The sequence below is a fragment of the Brassica oleracea genome, chromosome C7 (assembly GCF_000695525.1).
Source record: "Brassica oleracea var. oleracea cultivar TO1000 chromosome C7, BOL, whole genome shotgun sequence".
Classification (NCBI taxonomy): Eukaryota; Viridiplantae; Streptophyta; class Magnoliopsida; order Brassicales; family Brassicaceae; genus Brassica; species Brassica oleracea.
In genome coordinates this window covers 15641878-15668002 of record NC_027754.1, presented here as the reverse complement: position 1 = coordinate 15668002, position 26125 = coordinate 15641878, and the positions used below count along the sequence as shown (strand labels likewise).

Below are 26125 nucleotides of genomic sequence, written 5' to 3'. Positions count from 1 at the left end.
AGAAGCATTGGATAAATAAAACTCAGAACAAAGACTCAAGTTTTTGTCTCTTTTTTATATGAACTAAACTTTGAAGGTTTGTGAAAGTTCCTTTAGTCCAGTGGCACGACTAAGGTTCATTAATGCTTTTACATCGGAAGTCTGAGTTTCAATCCTACATAGGACAACTAAGATGATGCAGTCAAACGTGAATCTTCGTAAGTTAGGTATAATTTTTTACTGTAAAACGTATGTAATATTTCTCCTAATTTGTAATAGAATAATTATACAGCGTTAAAAAAAACTTTGAAGACTTAAATAAAATGTTTGTAATTACTATCCTCAAAGATCAGTTAATTTAGTTTGAATAAGGTACTTGTAAATTGTAATGATAACAAACATTGCTACGTGTACCTCGCTTGAAACAAATCGAACGATGCATGTCTTAGCAAATCGAAATACAATTTTTATTTGCTCATGAGTCTAAAAAGAAGCATTGGATAAATAAAACTCAAACCACAGATTTAAGTTTTTGTATTATTTCTTATTTAAACTTAACTATGAATGCTAAAAAACAATCGTCAAAGTTTAGTATGAATAAGGTACATGTAGTGAAAACAAACAATACTACATGTGTCTCATTTGGAACACACAACCGCGCCTGAACAACTCCAAATACAATTTGCTCTTCAGTGTAAAAGAAGCTCTGGATAAATAATACTCAAAACAAAAAATTGAAGTTTTTGTTGTCTTTCTTATTTAAACTTAAGTATGAGGACTAAAGAAATGTAAGTTACATGTCCTCAAAGTTAAGCTTGAATAAGGTACTTGTAGTGATAACAAACACTATTACATGTATCTCAACTGAAACACACCCAACCGCGCCTGAACAAATTGAAATACAAAATAACAAACATTTTGTAGCTAGATTGCTTTCAAGTATGCAAGAAAAATTGGAAAAACAAACCTCAAAGACACATGTTTTTGTTATGAGTTGATTATATTAAGGGGCACTTTTTGACTTTTTATTACACCTAGAAACACTTCGTACATGTGACACACTTTGTTGTGGGCCAGCGACAGATTGTGGACAATTTTGCCCTTAATGGAAACAATACTTATGGACACTGAGGTAATATGTGGATAGGTGATTTGTGGACATGTGATGCGTGGTTGAGTGATTGTGGACGGTTGATGTGTGGATGAGTGATGAGTAATGTGTGGACATGCGATGTTAATGTGTTCATAGTAGATAAGGTGGACAAACTCTCTGTTTTGATTCCATAAAACTATACAACAATACATGGACTCATGTTACTAAAATTATACCACAAAACGTGGACACGGACTCTGTTATCAAAACCCTTACCAAAAGAGTTTTTTTTTGTCCATACCTCTTTATTGTTATGATACGACACGTTGACAAGTTGTGGACTGAATCAAAGCTAATACATATGTTTTTGATACAATTGGTTGTCACTGCCAAGAACTTCTAAGGGATACCATTGATTTGTATAGAAACTCCTCTGCTTTTCTTCTATTTCTCTCTCGTATGGACCTTCTGAGATTCATCACAAAAGATAATATTGAGGTTCCCGTTTTACTAAAAATCCCACTAACTCAATTATGTTAACTTAGCAAATGTTTAAGAACGCACACGGCTGAGGCTGAGGTTTAACTTTCTCTCCTTCGAGAAGGGATAAAGAAGGTTTTCCAGCACAAGTGCTTCTCCAAGTTCTGCAAGGAGCTTGTCTAAAATCATCGTTTTCATATAACATCCTTACCTATGAGGTACTCATCCTCATCGATTTTCAATATCATATAACTTACCAGTTCCGTACCTATGAAGTACTCATCGAACATCTTTCTCCTTAGATTTAATACCACCACCAACGAGAGATGAAGCAGTGGGTTCGTCGTCTCCAATACGAGCACTTGGCTTCTTCAGTCCACTTGATAAATTATCTGCAATTAAACTTCAATCAAGATGAGAAAGAGATGATAATGTGAGTATGAGCGGAGAAAAAAATCGAAGAAGCGTTTACCTTCTGTCGGAGAGTAATATATCTTGCATGTCAGAGATTCTCACTATCATTGCTTTCTATTTCTGTTAGCCCCCAAACTTTGTGTATCTTCAATAATTTCTTCTTTATTATTGCAGTACTGTGTAGTTTGTTGAGTTTAACATGGGACACTTTATCGATGAAGATTTTCCTCCTTCCTTAGCTCTAGTCACCGATGAAACCGTTAGATCTCCCATAGTACGTATTACTCACGACCAAAGAGATGTTACATTTACTCCGATACCAAATATAGAATTCAAAGATCAATAAGAATAACTCTCTTATTATTAGTATAAGAAAATAAGTGAGAACTTAAGTTCTCATTCTCTAAACTCTTATAAACTATGTCACATTTCGATATCTTCTTATATAGTGTCTAATAACTCCTAATCCTATTAATTAACATATCTAGATAACTCCTAAACATATTATAAATCCTAATTTCTAATTTCAAAAGGATTAGGTCTTTAACTTATCTCTTAAGTTTCATTTTCTTTTATGCTTAATCCAAGTCTTGGCATTCTATGAGTAGGTTCGACGTAGATGAACTCTCTTCAGTTTTCAGCAGCTGTCACACACACACACACACAAAATGTACTTAAAACTCAAAGGATCAGGTCACAAATACGTGCAAACCATTTTGTCTGTCTCCATCAAACATCGTAAAGTTGAAAAATCAAATATTTTCTTTTTCCTTAAATCCTCATTCTATTACAAGATCCTCGCATCTATACACACACATGAATCATGATAGTAACCACATGTCAAAATCATCAGACAGAGACAGGACCTATAAACATGCAAGTCACTACTATCACCACGCGGCCCTGGACGTGCTTCCCACTTTCTTTAATTTTTTTTTATTCTACTACTTATAATATCTATCCTCTGCATATATTTTCACTTCAAATTACAAAACCTATCTCTCAAAAAATCAAAATTTAGGTATGCCTCCTCCGGCAATGCTTTCGTTTGATGATGGCTCAGATAACGAGTGGAAGGGTTTCACAGTTTTCCCTGAAGAAAACCCTTGCCCTAACCCTAACTATTATCTTAACTTCTTGGTGAAGAAGGCAATTCTAGAGGGTGAGAAAACAACGGGTCCTATTTTCTCCCGTCCTTCGGAAAGAGAAGACAGCTTCAGAATGGTATTACCTCCAGCCATGCCTCCGCCTAGAGACTCAGCCGTACCGCTTCCTATGCTCCCTGAGCCGATGAGGATCCGGAAGAAACTTAGCCCCCAAGAATCATCCCATTTTACGAGGAAGTCTCGTTACTCGGACAAAACCTTCTGCAAGGAAGAAGATTTCAAATGTAACGCCTTCTGTTTGTCTCTACCTGGCTTCGGGAAACAAAAGTCGAAATGCCAAGATTCGATGGAGAATAAGATGATCTGTACATCTTCTTTCACTAACTCTACTGTTTCAACACGCTCCTCGGTCGAGATATTCGAATGCGGTTCCTGGGCCTCGACGACAGCCCTGATGCAAGATAACGGAGGAAGATATGTGCAAGAACTGGTGACTTCACGGTCGTCAATAAGAGATTACCAGAGATCGGCTGAGACTTCACCGCAACGCCGTGTGAGATTTTCCACACCTTCTTCGGCTTCGGTTTCTTGCCCTACTTCGCCGCGGTCTTGTATCACCCCACGATTGCGTAAGGCTAGGGATGACTTTAATGCCTTCTTGTCCGCTCAAGACGCTTGAATATGGAAGAAAGAAAAAACAGACACCAAGACTTTTTTTTAATGGAAGTATGTTGTGTGTATGATTTGTGTATTAATCTGAGATTATCTTCATGTTTGTTTCATATTCTGTTTTGTTCTTGGCTAACAAAGAGAAAAACAAAGGAACTATTTGTGCATAAATTTTATGAGAAGAGGGACAGAAGTAGGTAGAGAAGTGATTTTTTTTGCTTACATTACAACATTGGTAAATATTAATACAGAAAACAGAACACTAATCTTTGTCCTTTCCATACCATAACTACATATTAATACAGAAACAGAACACTAATCTTTGTTTTCTCCGTACCATAACCGTACTTTTGAGCCACAAAATAAGTACCCATATATCAACTCTACGCTTATACTAATACAAGAAGCAACTGAAAGTGCAAGATGGGTACTCTGTATTATTATGTCACCAAGTATTATAACAGAATAATAAAGAAGGTGTTGAAGATGGGCCCAACTAACTCTAATCCAATTGTCTCTCTACATCCCAGTCCGTATTGAAGTCCATTGTTTGCATCTCATGCTCCTACATATTTCGGCTATTAACTTTACATAATAGAAAAAGGAAAATTGACCAAATCCATATACTAAAAGGAAGATAGTGGAATATATATAAAGAAGAGACGTCACAGCTTTATGAAATCATCCGAAAGAAAAGCATAGAGACCTAGAGCTAGAAAGTAAGAGAAATCAAGAAAGTTACTAATTCATAAGTTCGAGTCTTGTGTTTTAGTTTTAACCGAGCTGTGATTTCTAATTAGTTCTTGTAAGGATATTCATTGAGAGTGAATAAAGGGAATACAAGTTTTGGGTATTGATTTAATCTCAAGTTTTAAGCACAAAGTAAGGTTTAAAACCTAACAAGTGGTATCAGAGCAATCCAGGTTTGATTGCAAGTGCTAGGAGGAGATATGGAATCAATGTCCGGAAAGTTCAAGGTTGAGATATTTGATGGAAAAGGTGATTTCGGGTTATGGAAGTACAAGATGCTAATGCAGTTGGAGCTTCTAGGGTTAGATTCTACGATTCAGGAAGTTACGGTCACGCCGTCTGATATAGAAATAGAGAAAGACAAAGAACTTCCAGAAGTCAAAGTGGATTTGCTGAAGGACAAAAAGACAAAGAATATTATATGCATGAGTCTAGGAAATTTGGTTCTGCGTAAGGTGATGAAGGAAACGACTGCGTTAGGAGTTTGGAAGGCTTTGGAAAGAGATTACCAAACGAAGACACTTCCTAATAGGATCTACTACTTGAAGCAAAGGTTTGCGAGCTTCAAGATGGATGATCACAAGAGCATCGAGGAAAACCTAGATATTTTTCTTAAGCTAGTTTCAGATCTTGCAAGTCTTAACATCAACATCAGCGATGAAGACCAGGCAATTCAAGTTCTGTCTAGCTTGCCCCAGCAATTTGATTCACTAGTTGACACGCTCAAGTACGGGACTGCTAAAGAAACTCTTACCATGAGCGACGTGATTAATTCAGCATACTCCAAAGAAGTGGAGTTAAAGGAAAAGGGATTGCTGAATAAATCCAGGTCTGATGCAGAGGGTTTGTACGTGGAGGAATCAAGGGGCATATCAGAGAAAAAGGGTTATAGAGGAAAATCTAACGGCAGAGGCAGATCTAAGTCAAGGCAAAAGTTCGATAAAAGCAAAACAAGTTGTTTTATCTGTGGAGAAGAAGAACACTGGAAAAGAGAATGTTCTGAGAGGAGACATAGAGAATCTGCAAACATTGCGACGGAGCCGAAGCAACCGTTAGTGTTAACAGCTAGTGTGCAAGACACTAAGCAAAAATGGATCATGGATTCTAGATGTTCTTATCATAGTACATCAAACAAGGAGGTTATGTTTGATCTCAAGGAGTTCAATGGTGGTTCAGTGTTAATGGCTAATAACACTCAATGTGACATCAAGGAAATTGGGAAAATAAAGATTCAGAATTCAGATGGCTCTGAAGTGATACTAACGGGTGTTAGATACATACCGGAGGTGAGTAGAAATTTAATTTCCTATGGGATGTTAGAAAAATCAGGTTGCAGGTATAAAGAAAGCAACTTCATGGTGCACTTCTACAAAAATAATAAGAAGGTGATATCAGGAAAATATCACGATGGAGTTTATTATCTACAGGGTACAATTGCTAAGAGTAAGAAGAACATGCCTAAAGTGGAGAAAGAAATCAGAAAGAAGAATTCAAAGAAGTTGACGTTTTCTACAAGTCTGATTCAGGGACCTACTCCATTCGGTTTTGAAACAAAAGACTCATCAGCTCAAGGTGGAGACTCTTTCTTGTAAAAAAAAACAAAAGAAATTGAGTCTAAGGCGAGAAATGAAGAGTCTCGGACAGAATCTTCAAGGGATGATTCTTTGTTTAAAAAGGAAGTAAGACATAAGGATGGTGATCTCTTAGCACACATTTTGGCTGCACCGGAAAAGCTTAATATGAAAGAAGAATCGAAAAGCAAGGATCAAAAGTGTTTAAAGGAGGCTGAGGAGAACGTGGATATGGAACTTGGGAATGAAGCTGAGGGAAAAGTTTCAAAAATATTGGAGGATGGTATCTTCGGAGAGAGAGTTACAGGAGATGCAACACCATCTAAGATCCATACCAATAATCAAGATGGTTTACAAAGAAAAGCAGTACCTGGAAACGAGTTTCAGGTTCTCTGCTGTTCCATAATCGCCTAAGAAGAAAGACGCTCCAGGTAACTCCATTATCAGCGCTGCCTCAAGCTCGCAGAGGCAGAGGAGGAGAAACAAATCAGTTTCGGGTTTATATTGATAATGGAAAACTCAAGGTGGAGTTTAAAGAGTTACCTGTGAGTATGGATGCGAGGCAAAGGGTTTCAGCTCAAGGTGGAGCAGTTGAAACGCAAGAACAATTCACTCAAAGGTATTATGCAGTCGGATGAAAGGAAATTTAAAGTTGAAGGGTCACCTGAGAAAACGTCTTAAACAACAAGAGATGCTGAAGGGAGACGAGTATCTAGGTTGGCAAAAGAAGAAACAGATCAACGGGCAGAGAAAGTCTTAAACAGCTCAAGTAGCTGAAGGGAGACGAGTATTTGTGGTGTGAAGTAGCAAAAGGAATAGCTTAAAAGGAGGGATCGTCTTAAACAGCTGAGGAAGTGAATGGTTCCTGTCCAAGAAGCTGAAGGGAGACCAGTATATTCTAAGCATTTGAGGAGGTGCATCGGTACACCAAAGAAGCTGGTCTGTCTAAAGAAGTCACTATCAAATAAATTGGAAAGGTTGAAGGGTCAGAATTGTCTAAAGTAATAAACCGTGAGAAAGCTCAACATCAGAAAATAAGAAAGCAAAATAGAAACTTACCAGGGAAACTGCAGTAACTTTGGTAAGGTAATTGGAGGAAACTTTTTAATTGACCAACACGAAAGCATATATACACCGAGGAGTCGCAATCTTCGGCCGTGGACATGAAGTGTGTGGTCGTATCTGATTTGTGTTTAGGCATCCTAGAGACCAAGATGTTGAAGATCAAAGATCCATTGCTAGTCATGAGCAAAGATGAAAGATAAGAACAGTTGGTATATGATAAGCCCTGATTAGGGTTTATCGGGTTTGTTAGAAAAGGGGGAGAGAAGAGAGAAGAAAGGGGATAGGGGATAAGGTTTTGTTGATTAATTGTTTGATCCTTAAAACTAGGGTATGCGATGCCCTTAAGTAGCTTACAACTCTTTAAAACGACATAGTACTACTAAGGATAAAACGACAACACTTTATTCAACTTCATAATTAAACTCTCCTTCTGAAAAGGAGTCTTCACCTCCAACGTCTCTTTACTTCTCAGCCACTTCTCTTAGCCAGCTTCGACCTTAGACCTTTCTGAACGAACACTAACGGCACAGCTAACTTATCAATACCCCCCGAAGAAGACCCAGCTTGTCCTCAAGCTGAAAATCTGGAAACTGCTCCATCAACCTCTGAACTGACTCCCACGAACTCTCAAAATCAGGAAGGCCTTTCCATTTGATTAACACTTCCGCGCGCTTGTCAACATTAGACCTTCGAACTTCTAACACTTCTTCTGGTTCTGCATTCCACTCCAAAGACGATGAAAGAATAAGAGGAAGCTCCTGTACCTTAGTTTGAGGCTCCACTGCCTTCTTTAACTGAGAGACGTGGAAGACCGGGTGGATCAGGCTATGAGCAGGTAGCGCAAGCTTGTAAGCCACCTTCCCCACTCGCTTCTCAATCAGATATGGCCCAAAGAACCTTGGGGCTAGCTTCTCCGCTCTTCTCATGGCTACTGAAGTTTGTCTGTATGGTCTTAACTTTAAATAAACCCATTCTCCCACACTGAACTCCACATCTCTGCGTTTCTTGTTCGCAGCTACTTGCATACGAGCTTGAGCTACTGCTAAGTTGTCTCTCAATTCCTACAACAACCTATCTCTGCTCTGAATCAACTCTTCTACCTCGGCGTTTGCAGTGGGAACGTTTCCGAATCGTAGTAACTTGGGTGGGTCTCTTCCATACAATGCCTTGAAGGGTGTGGTATCGGCAGAGGAGTGATGAGTGGTATTGTACCAGTACTCCGCCCACGGTAGCCACTGGCTCCAAGCAGTCGGTTTGTGCCCCGCGAAACACCTGAGATAAGCCTCAAGACAACGGTTAACTACCTCAGTCTGGCCATCTGTTTGCGGGTGGTACGCGGTGCTCTTGTGCAGAACTGTGCCCTGGCTTGCGAACAGAGACCCCCAGAAATGACTCAGAAAGACCTTGTCATGGTCAGATACCATAGTCTCAGGGAACCCGTGAACCTTGATGATCTCTTTAACGAACACATCCGCCACTGTCTTAGCTGTAAAAGGGTGCTTGAGAGGAACGAAATGTGCATATTTTGTTAATCTGTCTACTACCACCAAGATCACATCATACCCTTTTGATATTGGCAGCCCTTCCACAAAATCTAAGCTTATATCAGACCAAACCTGCAAGGGAATTGGCAATGGAGATAGTAACCCTACTGGAGACAGAGTTGAGTACTTGTTCCTCTGGCAAATCTCACACGCCTTAATAAACTCGTTAATGTCACTCCTCATTCCTGGCCAATACACTTCTCTAGACATCCTTTTGAACGTTTTAAGCACCCCCTCGTGTCCTCCTATGTTGCTAGCGTGGAACTGCGTCAACAAGGCCTGAATGAACGGTGATTTCGCCGGTATCACTAGCCTCCTCTCCTTATACAACACTCCCTTCTCTACTGTATACCCTTCATATTCCCTCTCATTATTCAGAACCCCCGTAATGATCCTCTGCAGCGCCTTATCCTTCTCCACCTGTAACGCCAACTCATCCATATCAATGGATAAAGGCGCTGTTAGCTGGAACTCCATATACTCCGCTGCCTCAGAAGCTATACCTACCCTTCTAGATAGAGCATCTGCGAATCTGTTCTCCTTCCCGGGGCGATACTCAATTGTATAGTTCAACCCAAGCGGCTTAGAAGCCCATTTCTGTTGCTCAACCGACACAGCTCTCTGCTCTAACAAGTGACGCAAGATCTTATGATCCGTCCTGATTGTGAATTTATGCCCAGTGAGGTAGTGTCTCCATTTGGTTACCGCAAAGACTATAGCAAGTAGCTCTCTTTCATATACCGACTTAACTCTCCCTTTGCCCGAAAATCCCTTGCTAATATATGCAATGGGGCGATCATCTTGAGATAAGACAGCACCAATACCCGTTCCAGACGCATCTGTCTCGACAACAAATGGTTTTGTGAAGTCAGGTAACCTCAACACAGGCAACTTACACATAGCTCCCTTCAACTTCTCAAACACCCGCGAAGCCTCTACTGACCAAAGAAACCCCTCCTTCTTAAGTAACTCTGTCAAAGTCCTCGCTACTCTTCCATAACTTACCACGAATCTCCTATAATACCCCTTGAGACCCAGAAACCCTCGCAATGATGTCACGTTCTTAGGCTGAGGCCACTTATGCATTGCTTCCACCTTTTCTAGATCTGCTGAGACTCCCTCTTTGGTGATTACATGTCCGAGATACGCAGTCTTCTTTTGAGCAAAAGCACATTTCTTCTCATTGGCATATATAGAACTGGTGCTTCTCCAAGACTTGCAACACGATTCGAAGGTGCTCCTCATGTTCCTTCTCACTCCTGCTGTAAACTAGTATGTCGTCAAAAAATACTAACACAAATTTACGCAGGTACGGCTTGAAGATGTCGTTCATCACCGACTGGAACGTCGCGGGGGCGTTAGTAAGCCCGAAAGGCATCACTAGGAACTCGTAATGCCCTTCATGCGTCTTTAACGTTTTCTTCCCTACATCACCCTCTCGTACCCTTATTTGATGATACCCCGACTTCAGGTCTAATTTCGAGAACACATCAGCTCCTGCAAGCTCATCAAGAAGCTCCTCAATGATCGGGATAGGATAACGGTCAGGTATAGTGCTCTTATTCACGGCCCGGTAGTCCACGCAGAAATGAAATCCTCCATCCTTCTTCTTAACTAACAGGACCGGGCTGGAAAATGGGCTAATGCTTGGCTTGATGATCCCCGCGTGTAGCATTTCTCGCACTAACTTCTCGATTTCATTCTTCTGCAAGTGGGAGTAACGGTAAGGTCGTATGTTGATGGGAGAAGTTCCTTCTTGTAGAGTGATCGCATGCTCTCTGGACCGCTTGGGAGGGAGACCAGTAGGCAATGTTGAACACTCCTTTGAACCTTCTTAACAACCTCTGTATCTCCACGCTAGGTCTCTCTACTTTCTGCTGCTCTAGGGAACTCTCAAACAGTGCACTCAACTCCAACAGATACACCACCTCTTCATTATCACAGAGCTTCTCCATTGAATTCAGTGACACTTGGTCACGCAACAAGGCTGGATCTCCCGTAATAGTGACCCATTCCTGATCTATCTGAAAATGCATGATGTGCAGCCCCCAATTGATTATCGTTTCTCCTAGAGAAGTTAGCCATGTGTATCCTAACACCATATATGTGGCTCCCAAGTCAAACAGCCTGAAATCTCCTTGAATCTCAATACCTTGAATGATTAGTTTGAGACCTTCACACTTCCCACTGCTTGTCATAATTCTGCCATCTCCAATAGCCACTCCGAACTCCTGAGTAGGAACTACCGGTAATCCTAATTTCTCCACAACCCGCGTCGCAATAAAACTGCAAGATGCTCCGGAATCAATAAGGACCACCACCTCTTCTCCACTAATGTGCCCTTTGATTCTCATCGTTCGTTTAGTAGTGAGCCCCGCCATCGACTGTAGCGACATCACTTGGAGTTCTTGCTTTGCTTGAGCTTCAGGGTTCTCTTCCCTGTCCTCCTCAGACTCTTCTGCCTCTTCTAACTCTTCTTCCACCTCCAAGCATTTATACCTTTGAAATGCCTTGCAGCGATGACCAGTGAAGTAACGCTCCCCGCAATATCGACAAGGGTTTTGTATTGTCCTTCGTTGGTCAGACCCCTTGTTTTCTCTAGGAGAATCAACTGACTTCCTCGCCGGAGTGTGATCTCCTTGCTTAACCGGGCTGAAGTTGTTGTTTCTCTGATTGGAGTTAAGCACTGGTGCGGAGTTTGTCCTCTGGAAGGGTCTCGAGTTATAAGAGTGTCTCTCATTTTCCTGCTCCTCAATGATCGTCGCCATGTCTACTATCTCGTCCATTCCCACGGGTCTCAACCTCACCACCTGCTCTCGCACGCTTCTCTTCATCCAGTGCAGAAAAATCTCCTCAAGCACATCATTAGGAACGTGTGGTACTTCAGCCGACAACTCCTCAAACTGCTCTCGATACTCCGAGATCGAACCAGACTGCCTCAACCTCAGCATCTGGCTGAGTATAGTCCCTCCCTTCGTTGGTTTGAATCTCCGTTTCAGTTTCATTTTAAAATCCCTCCAATCCAACAGCTCATCGCGGTCCTGTATCATCCTTAACAACCCACCAGACAATCCAGTCCTCCGGGTTTTTGCCCTCAAACTCTGGAAGATCGAGTTTCTTTGGTGAAGATCCGTTCTTTTGCTGGGAAGAATAACCCATAGATCCTCCTCTGTAGCTCGTTGTGTTAACATCCGCAGATCTGAGAGGAATCGCGGTCTCCGGTAGCACGAGAAGGCCCGTGCCAGCTCGTTTCTGAGGAACAACAGTCAGGATATGAGATCCTTCAGCTGAGACTCGTTGAGCTTCTTCGGTCACACTAGTCTTAGGACTAGGGTTTCTCGGGTTCACCGTCACCATCGATGGTTCGACCGTTGGCTTCTCCTTCGACGCCATGGTTTGGAGGTGACGCTCTTCAGCGCGTTTCTCCATTTCCATGAACTTCTTGTCCGATGCCTTCGACGCTTCTCGCAGCTCTTTCAGGATACTAGCCACGCTTCCTTCTAGCGCAGAGATCCTATCGGATTTTGAATCTTGCTTCGGCGGCATGGTCGGCTCTGATACCAATGATAAGCCCTGATTAGGGTTTATCGGGTTTGTTAGAAAAGGGGGAGAGAAGAGAGAAGAAAGGGGATAGGGGATAAGGTTTTGTTGATTAATTGTTTGATCCTTAAAACTAGGGTATGCGATGCCCTTAAGTAGCTTACAACTCTTTAAAACGACATAGTACTACTAAGGATAAAACGACAACACTTTATTCAACTTCATAATTAAACTCTCCTTCTGAAAAGGAGTCTTCACCTCCAACGTCTCTTTACTTCTCAGCCACTTCTCTTAGCCAGCTTCGACCTTAGACCTTTCTGAACGAACGCTAACGGCACAGCTAACTTATCAGTATATCATCAGTTGCTCTTGAAGTCAACGTCTAGTTCCAAGAAGGAGGAGCGCCATTGGTCGGCTTTCATGGAGAATCTTGCCGGAGCTTCTAAAGTCACAGGCGGTGGTTGTCAAAACAAGGGTTGATTGTTTAGGTAATCTAAAGTAAATCATCTGGTCTGATGGACGAACGAAACTCACTGGAGTCTATGGAGGAGCGGTCAGAGTTGATGGTTGAACTGGAACAGAGGACATCAGGAAGTTGGAGCAGAAAGTTGGATTAAAATCATAAAGACCTAGGCTCGCCGGAGACGGTGAGAAGCTGGTGGAGGTTTCGGAGCTCAGTCCGTTGGTACCATGCGGATCTACTTGAACGGAAGCGTCGCCGGAAGTTTGCCGGAAGAGAAACTAAAACTATGGAGATAGAGAGATCTGGTGTTGAGACGCTATAGCTCACGAAAGATATCACGGCAACGTTGATTAATTATCATCAAGAGTCAAGAAGGAAGACAAAGGTTCGTGATCTCCAATGTCTCCAACGAGAAAGAAGAAGATACGGGAGGAGATGAAGTCAGTTGGGCCACAAGGTGGAGATTGTTGAAGATGGGCCCAACTAACTCTAATCCAATTGTCTCTCTACAGCCCAGTCCGTATTGAAGTCCATTGTTTGCATCTCTTGATCCTGCATATGTCGGCTATTAAATTTACATAATATGAAAAGGAAAGATTGACCAAGTCCATATAGTAAAAGGAAGATAGTGGAATATATATAAAGAAGAGACGTCACAGCTTTATGAAATCATCCGAAAGAAAAGCATAGAGACCTAGAGCTAGAAAGTAAGAGAGATCAAGAAAGTTACTAATTCATAAGTTCGAGTCTTGTGTTTTAGTTTTAACCAAGCTGTGATTTCTAATTAGTTCTTGTAAGGATATTCATTGAGAGTGAATAAAGGGAATACAAGTTTTGGGTATTGATTTAATCTCAAGTTTTAAGCACAAAGTAAGGTTTAAAACCTAACAGAAGGTTTTTCTTAACAAAGAAAAAGGGTATTACTAACTCCCTTTCAAGTTAACTAACATGTCACACTCAAAGAAAGAATCTAGCCTGACAAATTCAAAGATCTATCCACAATCCAAGAATCTCTCATGACCCATAGCCCTTATATTTTGTGTTCACATACATTGAACCCCAAAACCTTATGCTTTGATCTTTCTTTTGAGGTGGTACCTAACAAAATGCATGCCTCTCTCTATTTATATTCAGTAGATTTCGTGGTTTACCCTAGCCATATTTCCAACGAAAAAATATTCCCAAGTTTTTCTTGTAGAATATTTTCAAATCTTGTTCAAACCTTTTTGGAAGTCATCCCTTAATGAATTTTTTTCATCAATGTAAATCTTTGGTTGTTTGGCTTCAAAGTAACCTCTAGTTTAACTTTCGGCCAACTCAAATTCTAATTTTCAAGTCAGCTACATAGCTTCAGTTCATGTAACACTTATTATACTACTTCATATAGTACTTGGGGATTGGTACATCTATCTTATTAAAACAGAAACATTACAGCTTCTTCTAGGTGGATTTTTAAGTTGGACATCACATTATTATTCATAGCCTAACCTTACATTTAAATATTTCCTTAATCGGTTCAATATCAACCATCGGTTCAATAAAGTCCATTTAACTTCATCATATAACTCTATTTAAATACACCGTAAGATCTATCTTATTATACATTATACAACTATTATTTTACATCTATTATTTCGTCACATTATGCATCTATTATTATACATATATATTATTGTACATATATTAAAAAAACATCTATTAAAAAACCCTCGCTTTAATGTGAAACGTTAACATACATATACTCACATTGTCATACTTATATTATATCATAGTTACAATATATAAAACATGCACTCTTTACACTGGTCCATATCAGATTGCAGGATTAGCAACATTGAGTAGTCATTATATTTTAGAAAACTTCATAAGTTACAATACTCATATGGTCGTATATCTAAAGCAAGAGCATGTCAATATATTTTAAAAACTATAACAACATAGTTTATTTTTGTTACTTAAATGATATGGTCATATATCCAAATCATTTGTCCATGGTATAATTTAAAGAAACAAGAAATTTAAATCTCCGGAAACAAGAAACAAGAAAGTTGCCAGTAGTTTCACCTAGATTTGTCCATGGTATAATTCTTATTTTCAATAACAGAAACATCAATTTAAATATCCAGATTTGATTTTAACCGTATATTCTTATTTCAATAACAGAAACATCAGTTTATACTTAAAAAAAACGTTTATAACAAAACTCCTTCCCAAAGTTGTGCATTATATGCCTAAAATCTCGGATACAATCAAATATGGAGTTTTAAAATTCTCTGTCAAAATCGATTTGCCAGATTTGAAAATCATTAATATGGAAAACCCCTTTCTCCAAGTTTATTCTACTATACCTAAAATCTCGGTTTCAATAAAATCTAGAGATTTTGTATTTATTATACCTAACTTAATAGGTTAGGGAATATTCATTACCTCCTACTAAAATGTCTCCATAAATACTTCTCTTCGTATTCATCATTCAACATACACAAAAGCTCCCAAAAAACACAATGTCTAAACCAAGCACTTTAGTTCTAATCGATGGTGTGAAACCTGTCAGGCACAATTGACAAATTTGAGTTAAAGTGCTTCATTCTTGGAAACAAACCACACCTTTTGCAGGCGACACATTAGAGTTCATCCTTGCTGATGAAACTGTACGTATTGTTTATAGTTTGTTTTTATAACTCTTTTTCTATTCGTGCTCTAACGTGTATTTTTTCCTGCTTTCTAGGGTGTGAAGATTGCAGCATCGTGCAAAAGGAATCAGATTTCTCGTCTTCAACGCAAATTACCAGTTGGAGAGTGGAAAACTATTGACACGTTTGCAGTTTTGGGTATTTCTGGACAGAATTGCCCAACAACCCATCGATACAAGTTGTCTTTTTCAGGCGAAACCATGATAACAAAATGTCAAGTTCTATCTGATGATCAGTATCTTTCTCTTGCAAGTTACGATGATCTAAGGAAAATCGAGGAGAAGAAGAATTTTTTCCTTAAAGGTACGGATGCTGTATGATTTACATATTTTAAACACAAACCCTTAATACAATATATTTTTTATGAATGTCGAATACTTTGTTGATTACTTTTAAATCAAAGATTCCTTATGATTATTTCCACACAGATGTTATTGGACAAGTTGTAGATCTAGCTGCAATTCAAACTGTTCAAGCTAGGGGGAAAGACGAGAAGAGAGTTCAGTTTCGTTTACGCGATGCCAGGTAAATTAGAATCATCATATATAGTTGTTAATGTTATATTCTTTGCTGTAGTTTCATATTAACTACAGCAATTTTAATTTGACTTTGACATTGTTTGTGTTTCAATCTGTAAACATCAAGTGGTGATGAAGTTGCGTGTTGCTTGTGGGGGAGGTTTGCGGAACAACTCGAACAAGTGTTTCAAGATATAAACAATGAAATTGTTATTTGCTTGATAAGGTTTGCTAAGATCACCTTTTTAAGAGGTATACATTGTATGATATCGAATTAATCAACTATATGGAAATCCTTGAGTTGTTTTACTTAATTACACAATTGCATTCATCTTTAGGTGAAGTACAAGTCAGCAATGCTTTTGATGCTTCAATCATGGATATAAACCCAAAATTGGAGGAAGCAATTGAATTGAAAGAAAAGAAAAGTAAGTTCATACTATTATTTTATAATGCTAAAGCCTCTATTATATTTGTACTTATATAAGTGTAATCATATATGTTTTTCATCCATGTTAGGATTTTGGCGAATGATCTTCCTCTGGCTCTTATTGAGAAAACAGAAGAAAAGCAAATTACCAAGAAACAAAAACAAGATTGGGATGAGATTCCTGTTCGAGCAATTTCTGAGATATTGGATGCTACTGAGGTAAATTGCAAATAATTCCGAGTCTTGGATTGTTTTAAATATATTATATCTCTAATATTATTATATGTGTGTATAATTTGTCAGGTTGAGAGTTGCAAAATCATTTATTCTATTGAGCCAATAGACACAGATTGGGGTTGGTTCTACTTTGGTTGTAACCGAAACCGACACAACCGACGTGTTACTAAGCAAAACTGGTTCTGTAATGACAAATCCCAGCCAGAAACCACTTTTCTATTGTGACATATGTCGTGGGAATACACCTGATGTCTCTCCAAAGTAAGTGACCGAGCATTTTGTGTTGTTTGTCTTTAGATTATTTACAGCAGTAAGTATTTTGAATACTAAAAATGTATTTTGGACTTTCAGGTACAAACTTCATTTGTTTGTTAAATATGATAGCGATTCATGCACAATAATGATGCTTGACTCTGTTGCTCAATCTATTATTCGTAATGCTGCAACTGAACTTTGGGATGGTTCCTATGATGAGGTTCTTTTTTCTTCTGTTATTACTTAATTTTTGAATGATGTATGTCTATCCTAAAATCTAATGTTTTTGACATTTGCCTTTTAGATTGAAGATCCAACTATTCTACCTCAGCCTATTGAAAGTTTAGTTGGAAAATCCTTTTGTTTTGGTATTTCGCTAAGCACTGACAATGTAAACAATGGAAACACCACTTTTAAAGTGTTTGAGGTCTGGTCTGGAGATAAAATTCAGAAAATTAAATCTCAGACAGAGCCATGTTCCTTGCTGGACACTTATTCGTCAACTCTTTCTGGTGGTGAGGTAATTTATTTTATTTTGTTACTTAATTACTTTATTCCCATGGTACATCAATAATTTGTTTATCCGCAGTCAAACTCTAACACATGCGTTGATGCTTAGGTTTCCCTGGTTGATCCAAACAAAGAAAGTTCATATGAAGGTTTTTCAACCCCATTCTCAAAGCGCAAAGAAGAAGATGCTGATCTATTGGACATGACATCTACGTCTAAGAAACCTTGCACTCAGAAGATCAAGATGGAGAATACAAAGACTGATGAGTAGTTGATGACCTAGATGATTTATGTCGTCTTTTGAAATTTGGGAGCTTGTATTTTTATCTATTTTAGTGTTGCATGCGTGATTTTCATTTCATGGGGTTTGGATGGTTTTTTTCCTAAATTTTAAAAATAAAATTGTTTTTTATATATTATTCTACACCACAATGTGCTTCAGTAATCACTACAACTGCGGCTTACCATCGGCATAAGAAAAACTTATCCTAATTATCAAACATACTAAATATCTAACCATACAACCTAGCAATTAACCTATATAAGAAAAGAAATAGTATCAAACCTTTATCAAATCCGTAACCTATTGTAAATTCGTAGCCGTGAGATTTTCGGAACATACCTGATATTTTTTCTTCTATAGTTGACTCAATATTCCCCGCACGGTTGTAAGTTTCTCCGTTAAGTGTCTTCATATTCAATCAAACTGAAACAAATAAAGAAACAAGAAAATATACCAAATATTTAGATACTAAAAACAAATAACATTTTTCAGCGATTGCATAATCATCATTAATTCCTCACCAATGAACGTAACCTAAAACTAAAATCTTGAATCGTGAGCCGCTATCTTAACCAAAGCATAAGTATTCACAGACAATTCATACATACTATTCAAGCAGCAGATTGAAAAGGTTCATAGTTGTTAGTTTTCGTGTACTAAGCCTCATTTCAAAGTAGAAACAGCCTTATTACTCTTTCTAATAGATATTTCTTTTCATCCTCATAGCCTGACCTAATGAAGAGAAGAAAAAAAGAAAATCCTGCAACTCATGAATTGTCAGTTCGCAGCCACCGTAGTTTACCGGTTAGATCTGTTTCCAACAGAGTTTTCAATGATGTCACAAACAGGACTACAACACCAGTCAATAATCTTAAAAGATCCATTGGTAAGTCCTTTGTAACATGTACAAGATCCCTATAATATATGAACTATACTTTACAGTGAAGAACATACTTCTTCTTTTTTGTTCAAGATATGGGAAAGGAAAATGGTCAATCATCACAATTGGCAAAGAGAACTCGGTATTCACATCCAAACTCATGTAAGATGACATTGAAATTCGAGTATAATTTGTATACTAATAAATTATATGTTTACCATTGTGTGAGAATTTTAAATTAACTTCATATACTAGCAAATCAAATGGACAAACATCAGCGAAGAGATACAAGTCATGATACTGATGTCTGCTCTCCCACAAGTGCGCCTTCTATACCGGTTATATCTATCTTTGATATAGTTTTCAATGATGTATTGAACGGCCCTAGGATCCCATTCACACCAGTCACTAGCCTAAACCTTTCAGTTGGTCAGTTTTTTTAAATATGAAATTCAGTTACTACTAATTGATACTTCATGATATTTTTCTGCTCATAATCTATTTTATCTATAGGTGACATGGGAAAGGAAAATTGTCAATCATCTGAAACGGCAAAGAGACATACATATTCACAACCAATTTCAAGTGCGTTGAGAATACATTACATTTATTCGTTAAACCAAGTGATTTGTTAATTATCTCAATTTCTTTGATTCATACTATTTTTCAATGACTGACACATTGATTCTATATTTTCTAGCAAACCAGAGTTGTAAATCAGGATTGACTACTGTAAGGCATGCTGATTCAATAGATTTTAGAAAGAGAAGCAGGACTGTTTTCAATGACAAGGCAGATTTCACCTTCGTAAATTATAATCATAGGCGTTTATATGTATAGTACATCCTACATATAAAGTTTCTTACCATATGATTGGGTTGCTTTAATTAAAATATGCATATTTTAGTAAGCTACAAGGAAAAGTGGACGTTGAAGATTTCCCCCCAGCACAAACTGCCATAGACGCAATTAAGGACTCCATGTAAGTTTTTTTTTCTCCAAAACACCAAAGTATTTTACACGTTTACTCTGTTATCTTAGTCACGACAAACAATGTAATGTTTTAATGTAAACGCAGGGATCTTTACGCGGCTTACATCAAAGCTGTCTTGCAACGTTAATGAACATACCGGTCAAATCCATTCCTCCAGGTTTGCTTTCATACCTTCTCCGGTTCGCTAGAGAACATCCTATTTTTGAATTTGAATTTAAGCCATTTCGTTTAGATTCAAGGTTTTATGTTGAAATCCGTATGAATCTTAGTCAACACGGATCCGTGCGGATCGGTGTCAATCAAGATACGAAAAATAGTAATCTTCGTTCTCTGAATTTGTTTTTTTTTTCCGTTTCTTGCGAGTGAAGGAATTATGTTTTGGTTTTCCTTGGCACAGTGTAAGGAAGTTTGTGTGTATGTACATGATGGTGACATCACCAAGTCCCATATTCTCAATTTGCTTTTTAATATACCACTAAATTTTGATCCGCGCTTATAGATTATATCTGTTTTTCCATTATATTTATTAAATTTTTTCTTATGTTAATCTACACTTACCATAGAAGCAGGCCCGGCTCTTGACCATGGTGACAGGGGCGGTTGCCCTGGGTCCAGAGAAATTTTTAGTGCTATTTTATTAATTTTAAGGGTCCATTTCAAATTGTTAAATGATTAAATATTTAATAAAATTATAATAAAGAGTCCATAATTAACTACAAAAAATTGTATATAACAAAAAGGCCCAAAAAATTCTGTGTGTTTCACTATTATATAATTTTTCCAATAAAAAAAATTTGTTGGTTTAAATTAAGGAACTACAACAAAAAAAATGTTATGAAAAGGCCTATATTTAATATTTTGCCTAAGGCTTTTAAATTTTTTAATACGGCACCGCATAGAAGAACTAATGTATAATATATAGTAGATTACTATATTCATATATTTATATATATTTTAAAATTGTTTTGAAAATATAACTTATCCTCAAAGTATATCTAATTTGTTACAATAGATTTATGTTCTCAACTTTCTGATCAAGTATACAATAATGTGTTCTGCAAACTAAATATTCTTATTTTCGAACCATCAGTTATAATATCTTGCCACCACATCATAATAGATTTGATCAAATCTAAACTAGCTTTTCGTCCAAGTAAAAAAAGATCTAACAACTTAATTATGTTGAGAACATATTTTCCTTATTCATTTATTTTTGAAAACAGAAAATATTTTTGCAGGACACGTTATTGTGTCGCTTTACAAATAAATGGGCCATACGATTATAGGTCTTAACCAACTAAAACTAATATTATGGAAGTTGAAATTTAAATAATAAAAAATAGTATATAATATATCCACAAACAATATTATAATTAAAAAATATATAAAAACTCTATTGTGGAAATATTTTTTTTTAAAATGTAATATTGTAATCTCAGTAACAGTTAAAATGGTTTGTTTAAATAATTTGCTTATAAATTTTGGATCTCAAACATATTAACATTTATATATATGGATGTTGGAATTTTTTTAAAAAAAAACAGTATATATTATATCCACAAACAATGTTATAAACAAAACTATATATATAAAAAACTATGGATTTTTTATAAATAATTTATATATTCTAATCTCGGTAACAATTAGAAAGATTTGTTTAAATAATTTTTGCCCTTGAAAGGACGGGTTACTATCTAGTAAATATCTTAAAGAGTTGTTTTCCTTAAGTTTTTAAAACTCAATATTCATTGCACTAACATCAACAGTAAGTTCCCACCACTCCTTTGACTTTGTTTCTCTACTTAATTGCCACATTGCTTTGATGATTATTGGGTTGAAAACAATGAGGCATCATTCAACACTCTCTCTGTTGTTTTTTTGTTGCTCAGACCAACTTGATCACGAAATCTCCTCCCAATACCTTGGAAATGTATAGAGAAGGAGAAACCACAATTTGATAAGAGTGATTTGAGAAGAAGAGATTTTTTTTTATCATCAGTTGGATCGACAAGGCTAGTCCATAGCAACTTTACAACGTAGGGGAACACGACGACAGAGATGAATGAACATCTAACAACTTTACTAAAGACACTTGTACAAAAGATTTTTGTTTAAATCGAAAAGCATGAAGCAAGGAAAAGTTCGAGCTTTGATGATTTTTGCTCGAAAACATGTATTTAACATATTTTTTTACCATTTTAATGTTAAACCCCATTGAATTTGTGATGAAATCGGCTGATATTCAAATAAAAAGTGGTCGTTTAGACGAAAAAATAGGTTAGGGAAGATGATAACATAAAAATTACAACTATACACCTATTTTTCTCTGGGTCTAAGGCCTTGATAGGCAGAGCGGAAGATAAAGCAGTAGTATACTATAGAAGTAGTATGCTGATATATAGTGTTTTTGGCACCATTGTACATATGTTTTATGTACTGTTTTCAATGTTTTATCGAGTTAGTCCAGTTCTTTTCGAGTCATTTTAGATCTGGAGTAGGTTAAAGAGTCGAAGAAAGGAGCAAGAATTGGAGCCTTTCCCCGCGGAACAATCATGCGGAGCAGTCTGACTGTTGATCCCATTAGGAGCAGCCAGACGATTGTTTCCGACATTAATGGAAGTTTCCATATCTTTCAGAGATTTTCCCTAACCACTTACTTCCTCCTCTGAAATCGATGGCACCTCCATATAAAAAGCCATCACTATCTTTATTTTATTTTTTTACACTAGTTTTGCAAGAAGACTAAGACTCATTATTGGATTTTTCTATTGTAAGGAAGACGGCTCCTCTTCTCACCAAGAAGATCATCCTGAACCCTATTGATTTCTCTTTGGAATTATATGCAGTATCATTCAGTTATTATGTATTGTTCATCTTGTTTAATGGCTGAGTAGTCGGCTAGCTTGTCTAGGGTTCTAGGGTGTTGGTCATGAAAGCTAAACATAAATAAGCAAACATATTGTGTCTTTGTTCATCTATGCTCTTAATGCTAGTTTTAACTTGATCATTTACTGGTAGATCTTAGGTTTAATCTGCTCATTAACCGTTACGTTGCATAGAATCAGAAGCGGATACGTGGAAGCGGAAGCGTTTGGAAATGTAGAAGCGAATTTTTAAAAATATTTATGAAGCGGATACGTTTTGGAAGCGTTTATATATATATATATATATATATAATTTATGTATAGTTTTTAAAATCATGTAAAATATTAATATTGAATAACTTAATAAAAAGATGAATTTATTATGTTCAAGAGCAAATATATAGAATTTTATCTTCATGTTTATATTCACAAACTCCATCAATGATATTCATAATTAATTAACTATGTTTTTATTAAACTAAGTTTTCAGTACCTAATATTCTAAAAATTTAAATGTGTCACCTCTTATGTTCTTTAAACTATATTTGCAAGCTTTCTAAGAAACTCTATTTGCAAGCATAATTCTTTATTATTAAGATCTTCCAAATTAAAGCCTTTTTTATAAAAAAAAAAAGATCTTCCAAATTAAAAATAGACTATTAGTGACTCAGAGTTATTTAATAAATAATATTGTGCAGAACATTAAATATATTTTATCTAATGTTTTGTTGATATAATTTTACAATATTAGTTCTAGTTCTAATACTGTGTGAGAAATAAAACCAAATTGAACCTAGATGACTAAAAGAAATTGGTTAAGCCTCAAAAATTAAAACCAAAAGAACAAATACGTGGACACGTAAGCTTCTTCATTGTGGATGTTGTTGTTTTATAAACCATCGGCCATTGAAAATACAGATCACGTTTCCGATTAACATGTTGCCGCTTCCAAATCAGAAACGTATGTTTCCTCCACGTTTCCAATCATCGTTTTTAGGGAACCGCGTTTCCCTTGCGCTTCCCACCGCTTCCGTATCCACTTCCGGTTCGGAGTCGGGAATCAGAGCCTGAGTGGCGATTCCATGCAACACAGTAGATAACTTGATATCGGATGAATGAGCCGAGCATCCCTAATCAGCGAAAGTAAATATTAGGGTGCTCAGTGAACTTATCGGACTTGATCTCTATTGCTTGCAGTTGTTCCCAGACCCAAACGAGAGTTTAGGCGTCAAGATCGATCCGCAAAGGGAGCAGCAACACGACAGTAGACTGCTCTATTTGAGTGATATGTGTTCTAGATTGTGCTGCTTTATTTGAGTGATCCGTGTTCTAGATTGTGCTGCATTGCGCTTGAATAAATGTTTGGTTTAGCTTCTCTTTAATTTGAATTTACTTTTTACAATCATTTACTTTACTTGCACGTCACTCCTTAAATCAAAACTCCACTATTAGTTTTAGCTAAGTTGAAAACTCATAAGAATAAAGTGTAGACTGGTCCTCTGTATTGAATCTTAAATACTACAATTACCACTGTTAACTTGACAGTAGGAAATGTTCAATTTTAGTGTATCATATGCTGCAGAACATGTATGATCTTATTAAACTATTCAATATAATGATTGGTAGAGCAATATGAACATGCTATTTAAAATTATTATAAAATTAGTATATAATATATTTATTTCTATTGAATATATTTCTAATATATATATTAATACATAAAATTAAGAAAGATATATAATTAATTTATGTTATTTAATAATATCAAAAATTATGTTTATATAAAAATGTTATTTTACAATTAAAAACTATATTTAAAAAATATATATATTTCAAATTATATTTAAAAAAAATTACATTTCAAATTATATTTTAAATGTGAAATACTATTTTAAAAAAAAATATTTTTATTTTTAATTTATTTTAAAAATAATTTTTTTATTTTCTGGATATAAAATAAATTAATTATATTTTTAAATACAATAAATAAATTAATTATATATTTTTCTTAATTTTATAAATTATAATTGCAAATGCTCTACTAAAAACTTCATATGAGACCATTGACCAAAGAGTATTTGGAAAACATAGCATTTGGTAAATGCATTTCTCTAAATGTTTTTCTAACAAATGTTATTGAATAATGTTTTTCTGACAAATGTTAATGCTCTAATAATCAAGTCCTAAATTATACACCTGTTTATAATAGAAACGAGTAAAAATACTTGAAAGAAGACTCTAACTTTTCACTTCCTCGCTTAACAATACAACATTAATCACTTGTGCTCGCAAAGACTCATTGTACAGTTAAGCAAACAAAAAACTATAACCATTTAATTAGACTGAACCATGACCGAACATTAATTTCAGTTATTTGATTTACAATGATGGATTACTTATTTCTTTCTTTTCATCTTTATCATTTTTTTTTGTTTTTCATTTTTTTTTTTGAAAATTGGATAAATATCTTAATATCAAAATTTTATTTTGAGAATATTAAATAATAAAATAAGAGGTTTGATCTCAAATATTTATTCTTCTAAAACATCAATATATAATATTTCTAATTTATATTTTAGTTATTAAAATATGTAATTTTATTAAATGTGAATAATTTTATTTAATCATATTTAAGAAAGGTTAGCTTCTTTTTGAAAAATATATGTATTTTAAAAATATAAACAGTAAATATGATACATTTTTAATTGTTTGAGGCATTTTGGAAAAAATAGAATTATATGAGCTAAAATGTACTAACCTAAAAAGAAAGAAATTTACCTCAACATATTACAGATAAACTTTACAGCCTAATTAAGAAAAATTCCTTGAAATACACTAAGTTGGATACCACTTTTAAAAAATATATTCAATCAAAAATACACTAACATATGAGTTTGGTGATTATTGTTTGTGTTTAGTATTTAGGGTGTGGGACTACGGGTGACTTTTTGGCCAAATCGGCTTTGTACTATGTTTTCACCAATTAGTTTGGCTAGACTTTCATATATAATATTTGGGTGTTCAAAAAAAGTATTTAGGGGATTGGGTTAGATTTATAAACTTTTATAAATAATTTTCAAACATTTATAAATGATTTTTAAACGTTTATAAATGATTTAAGATGATTAATTTTATCTTTTTCATAATAAATTTAAGTTATTTATGAGAATAGTTATCATTTAAAAGTAATTTTAAAATGATATCAAATTTGAGGTAAAGTTAAAATTCTCCATCAATTAACTCAGTGTTGATTAGTAACATGTTAGAGCTTTTTAGAGTAAGCTTGAGTATTAAATTTAAATTTCTAAGAAAATTAAGAAGTTTTGGGCACAATTGTAAACTTTAGGAACGAAAAAGCAATATGCACCATAAGTTAAGGCATGAACCAGAAACCAGTAGTTTTCTCTTGTAAGAATATAGCAATTTCTTTTTCTTTTTCTTTCTTATGAAAAAGAAATCCTCCTATACATTAAAAGAAAAGTCACTTTAGTGATTTCTGCTGACATGACATTAATATAGAACTTCTCAGAAAAATTGTTATAATTCTATTGGTCGATTTTTTTGAATTTTATTTTTCATTTATTTTAATCAATCGCTTATGTAGACAAGCCCAAAACTATTGTCGATTTCGTTAAGCCCATATATAGCTAGGGGATAATAATTATCGATTTAGTTTAGCATTGGGCAAGATTTAGAACTAAGACAAATATTAAAAACTTTTCTTATTATTCAAACAGTAAACTTGCGCATGTTGATATCATATTAATTACATTTGCTTAGAAAATAT

General features: G+C 35.9%; 4 protein-coding genes across 4 annotated transcripts; 2 read left to right on the top strand and 2 right to left on the bottom strand.

Annotated features, from left to right (window-relative positions):
* The first annotated feature begins 2975 nt into the window (after positions 1–2975).
* Positions 2976–3866, top strand: LOC106305272. The gene has a single exon (XM_013741654.1). The coding sequence runs from the start codon at positions 2990–2992 to the stop codon at positions 3749–3751; it is 762 nt and encodes a 253-aa protein (XP_013597108.1). The 5' UTR covers positions 2976–2989; the 3' UTR covers positions 3752–3866.
* A 3791-nt stretch (positions 3867–7657) lies between these two features.
* Positions 7658–8152, bottom strand: LOC106302689. Its single transcript, XM_013739148.1, has one exon. The coding sequence runs from the start codon at positions 8150–8152 to the stop codon at positions 7658–7660; it is 495 nt and encodes a 164-aa protein (XP_013594602.1).
* Positions 8153–10368: 2216 nt separating this feature from the next.
* LOC106302688 lies at positions 10369–11676 on the bottom strand. Its single transcript, XM_013739147.1, has one exon. It carries the CDS (start codon positions 11674–11676, stop codon positions 10369–10371), a length of 1308 nt encoding a protein of 435 aa, XP_013594601.1.
* Positions 11677–16384: 4708 nt separating this feature from the next.
* Positions 16385–17588, top strand: LOC106302687. The gene is made up of 5 exons (XM_013739146.1): positions 16385–16534; positions 16665–16813; positions 16904–17027; positions 17112–17327; positions 17427–17588. Exons 1-5 carry the CDS (start codon positions 16385–16387, stop codon positions 17586–17588), a joined length of 801 nt encoding a protein of 266 aa, XP_013594600.1.
* Positions 17589–26125: the final 8537 nt, after the last annotated feature.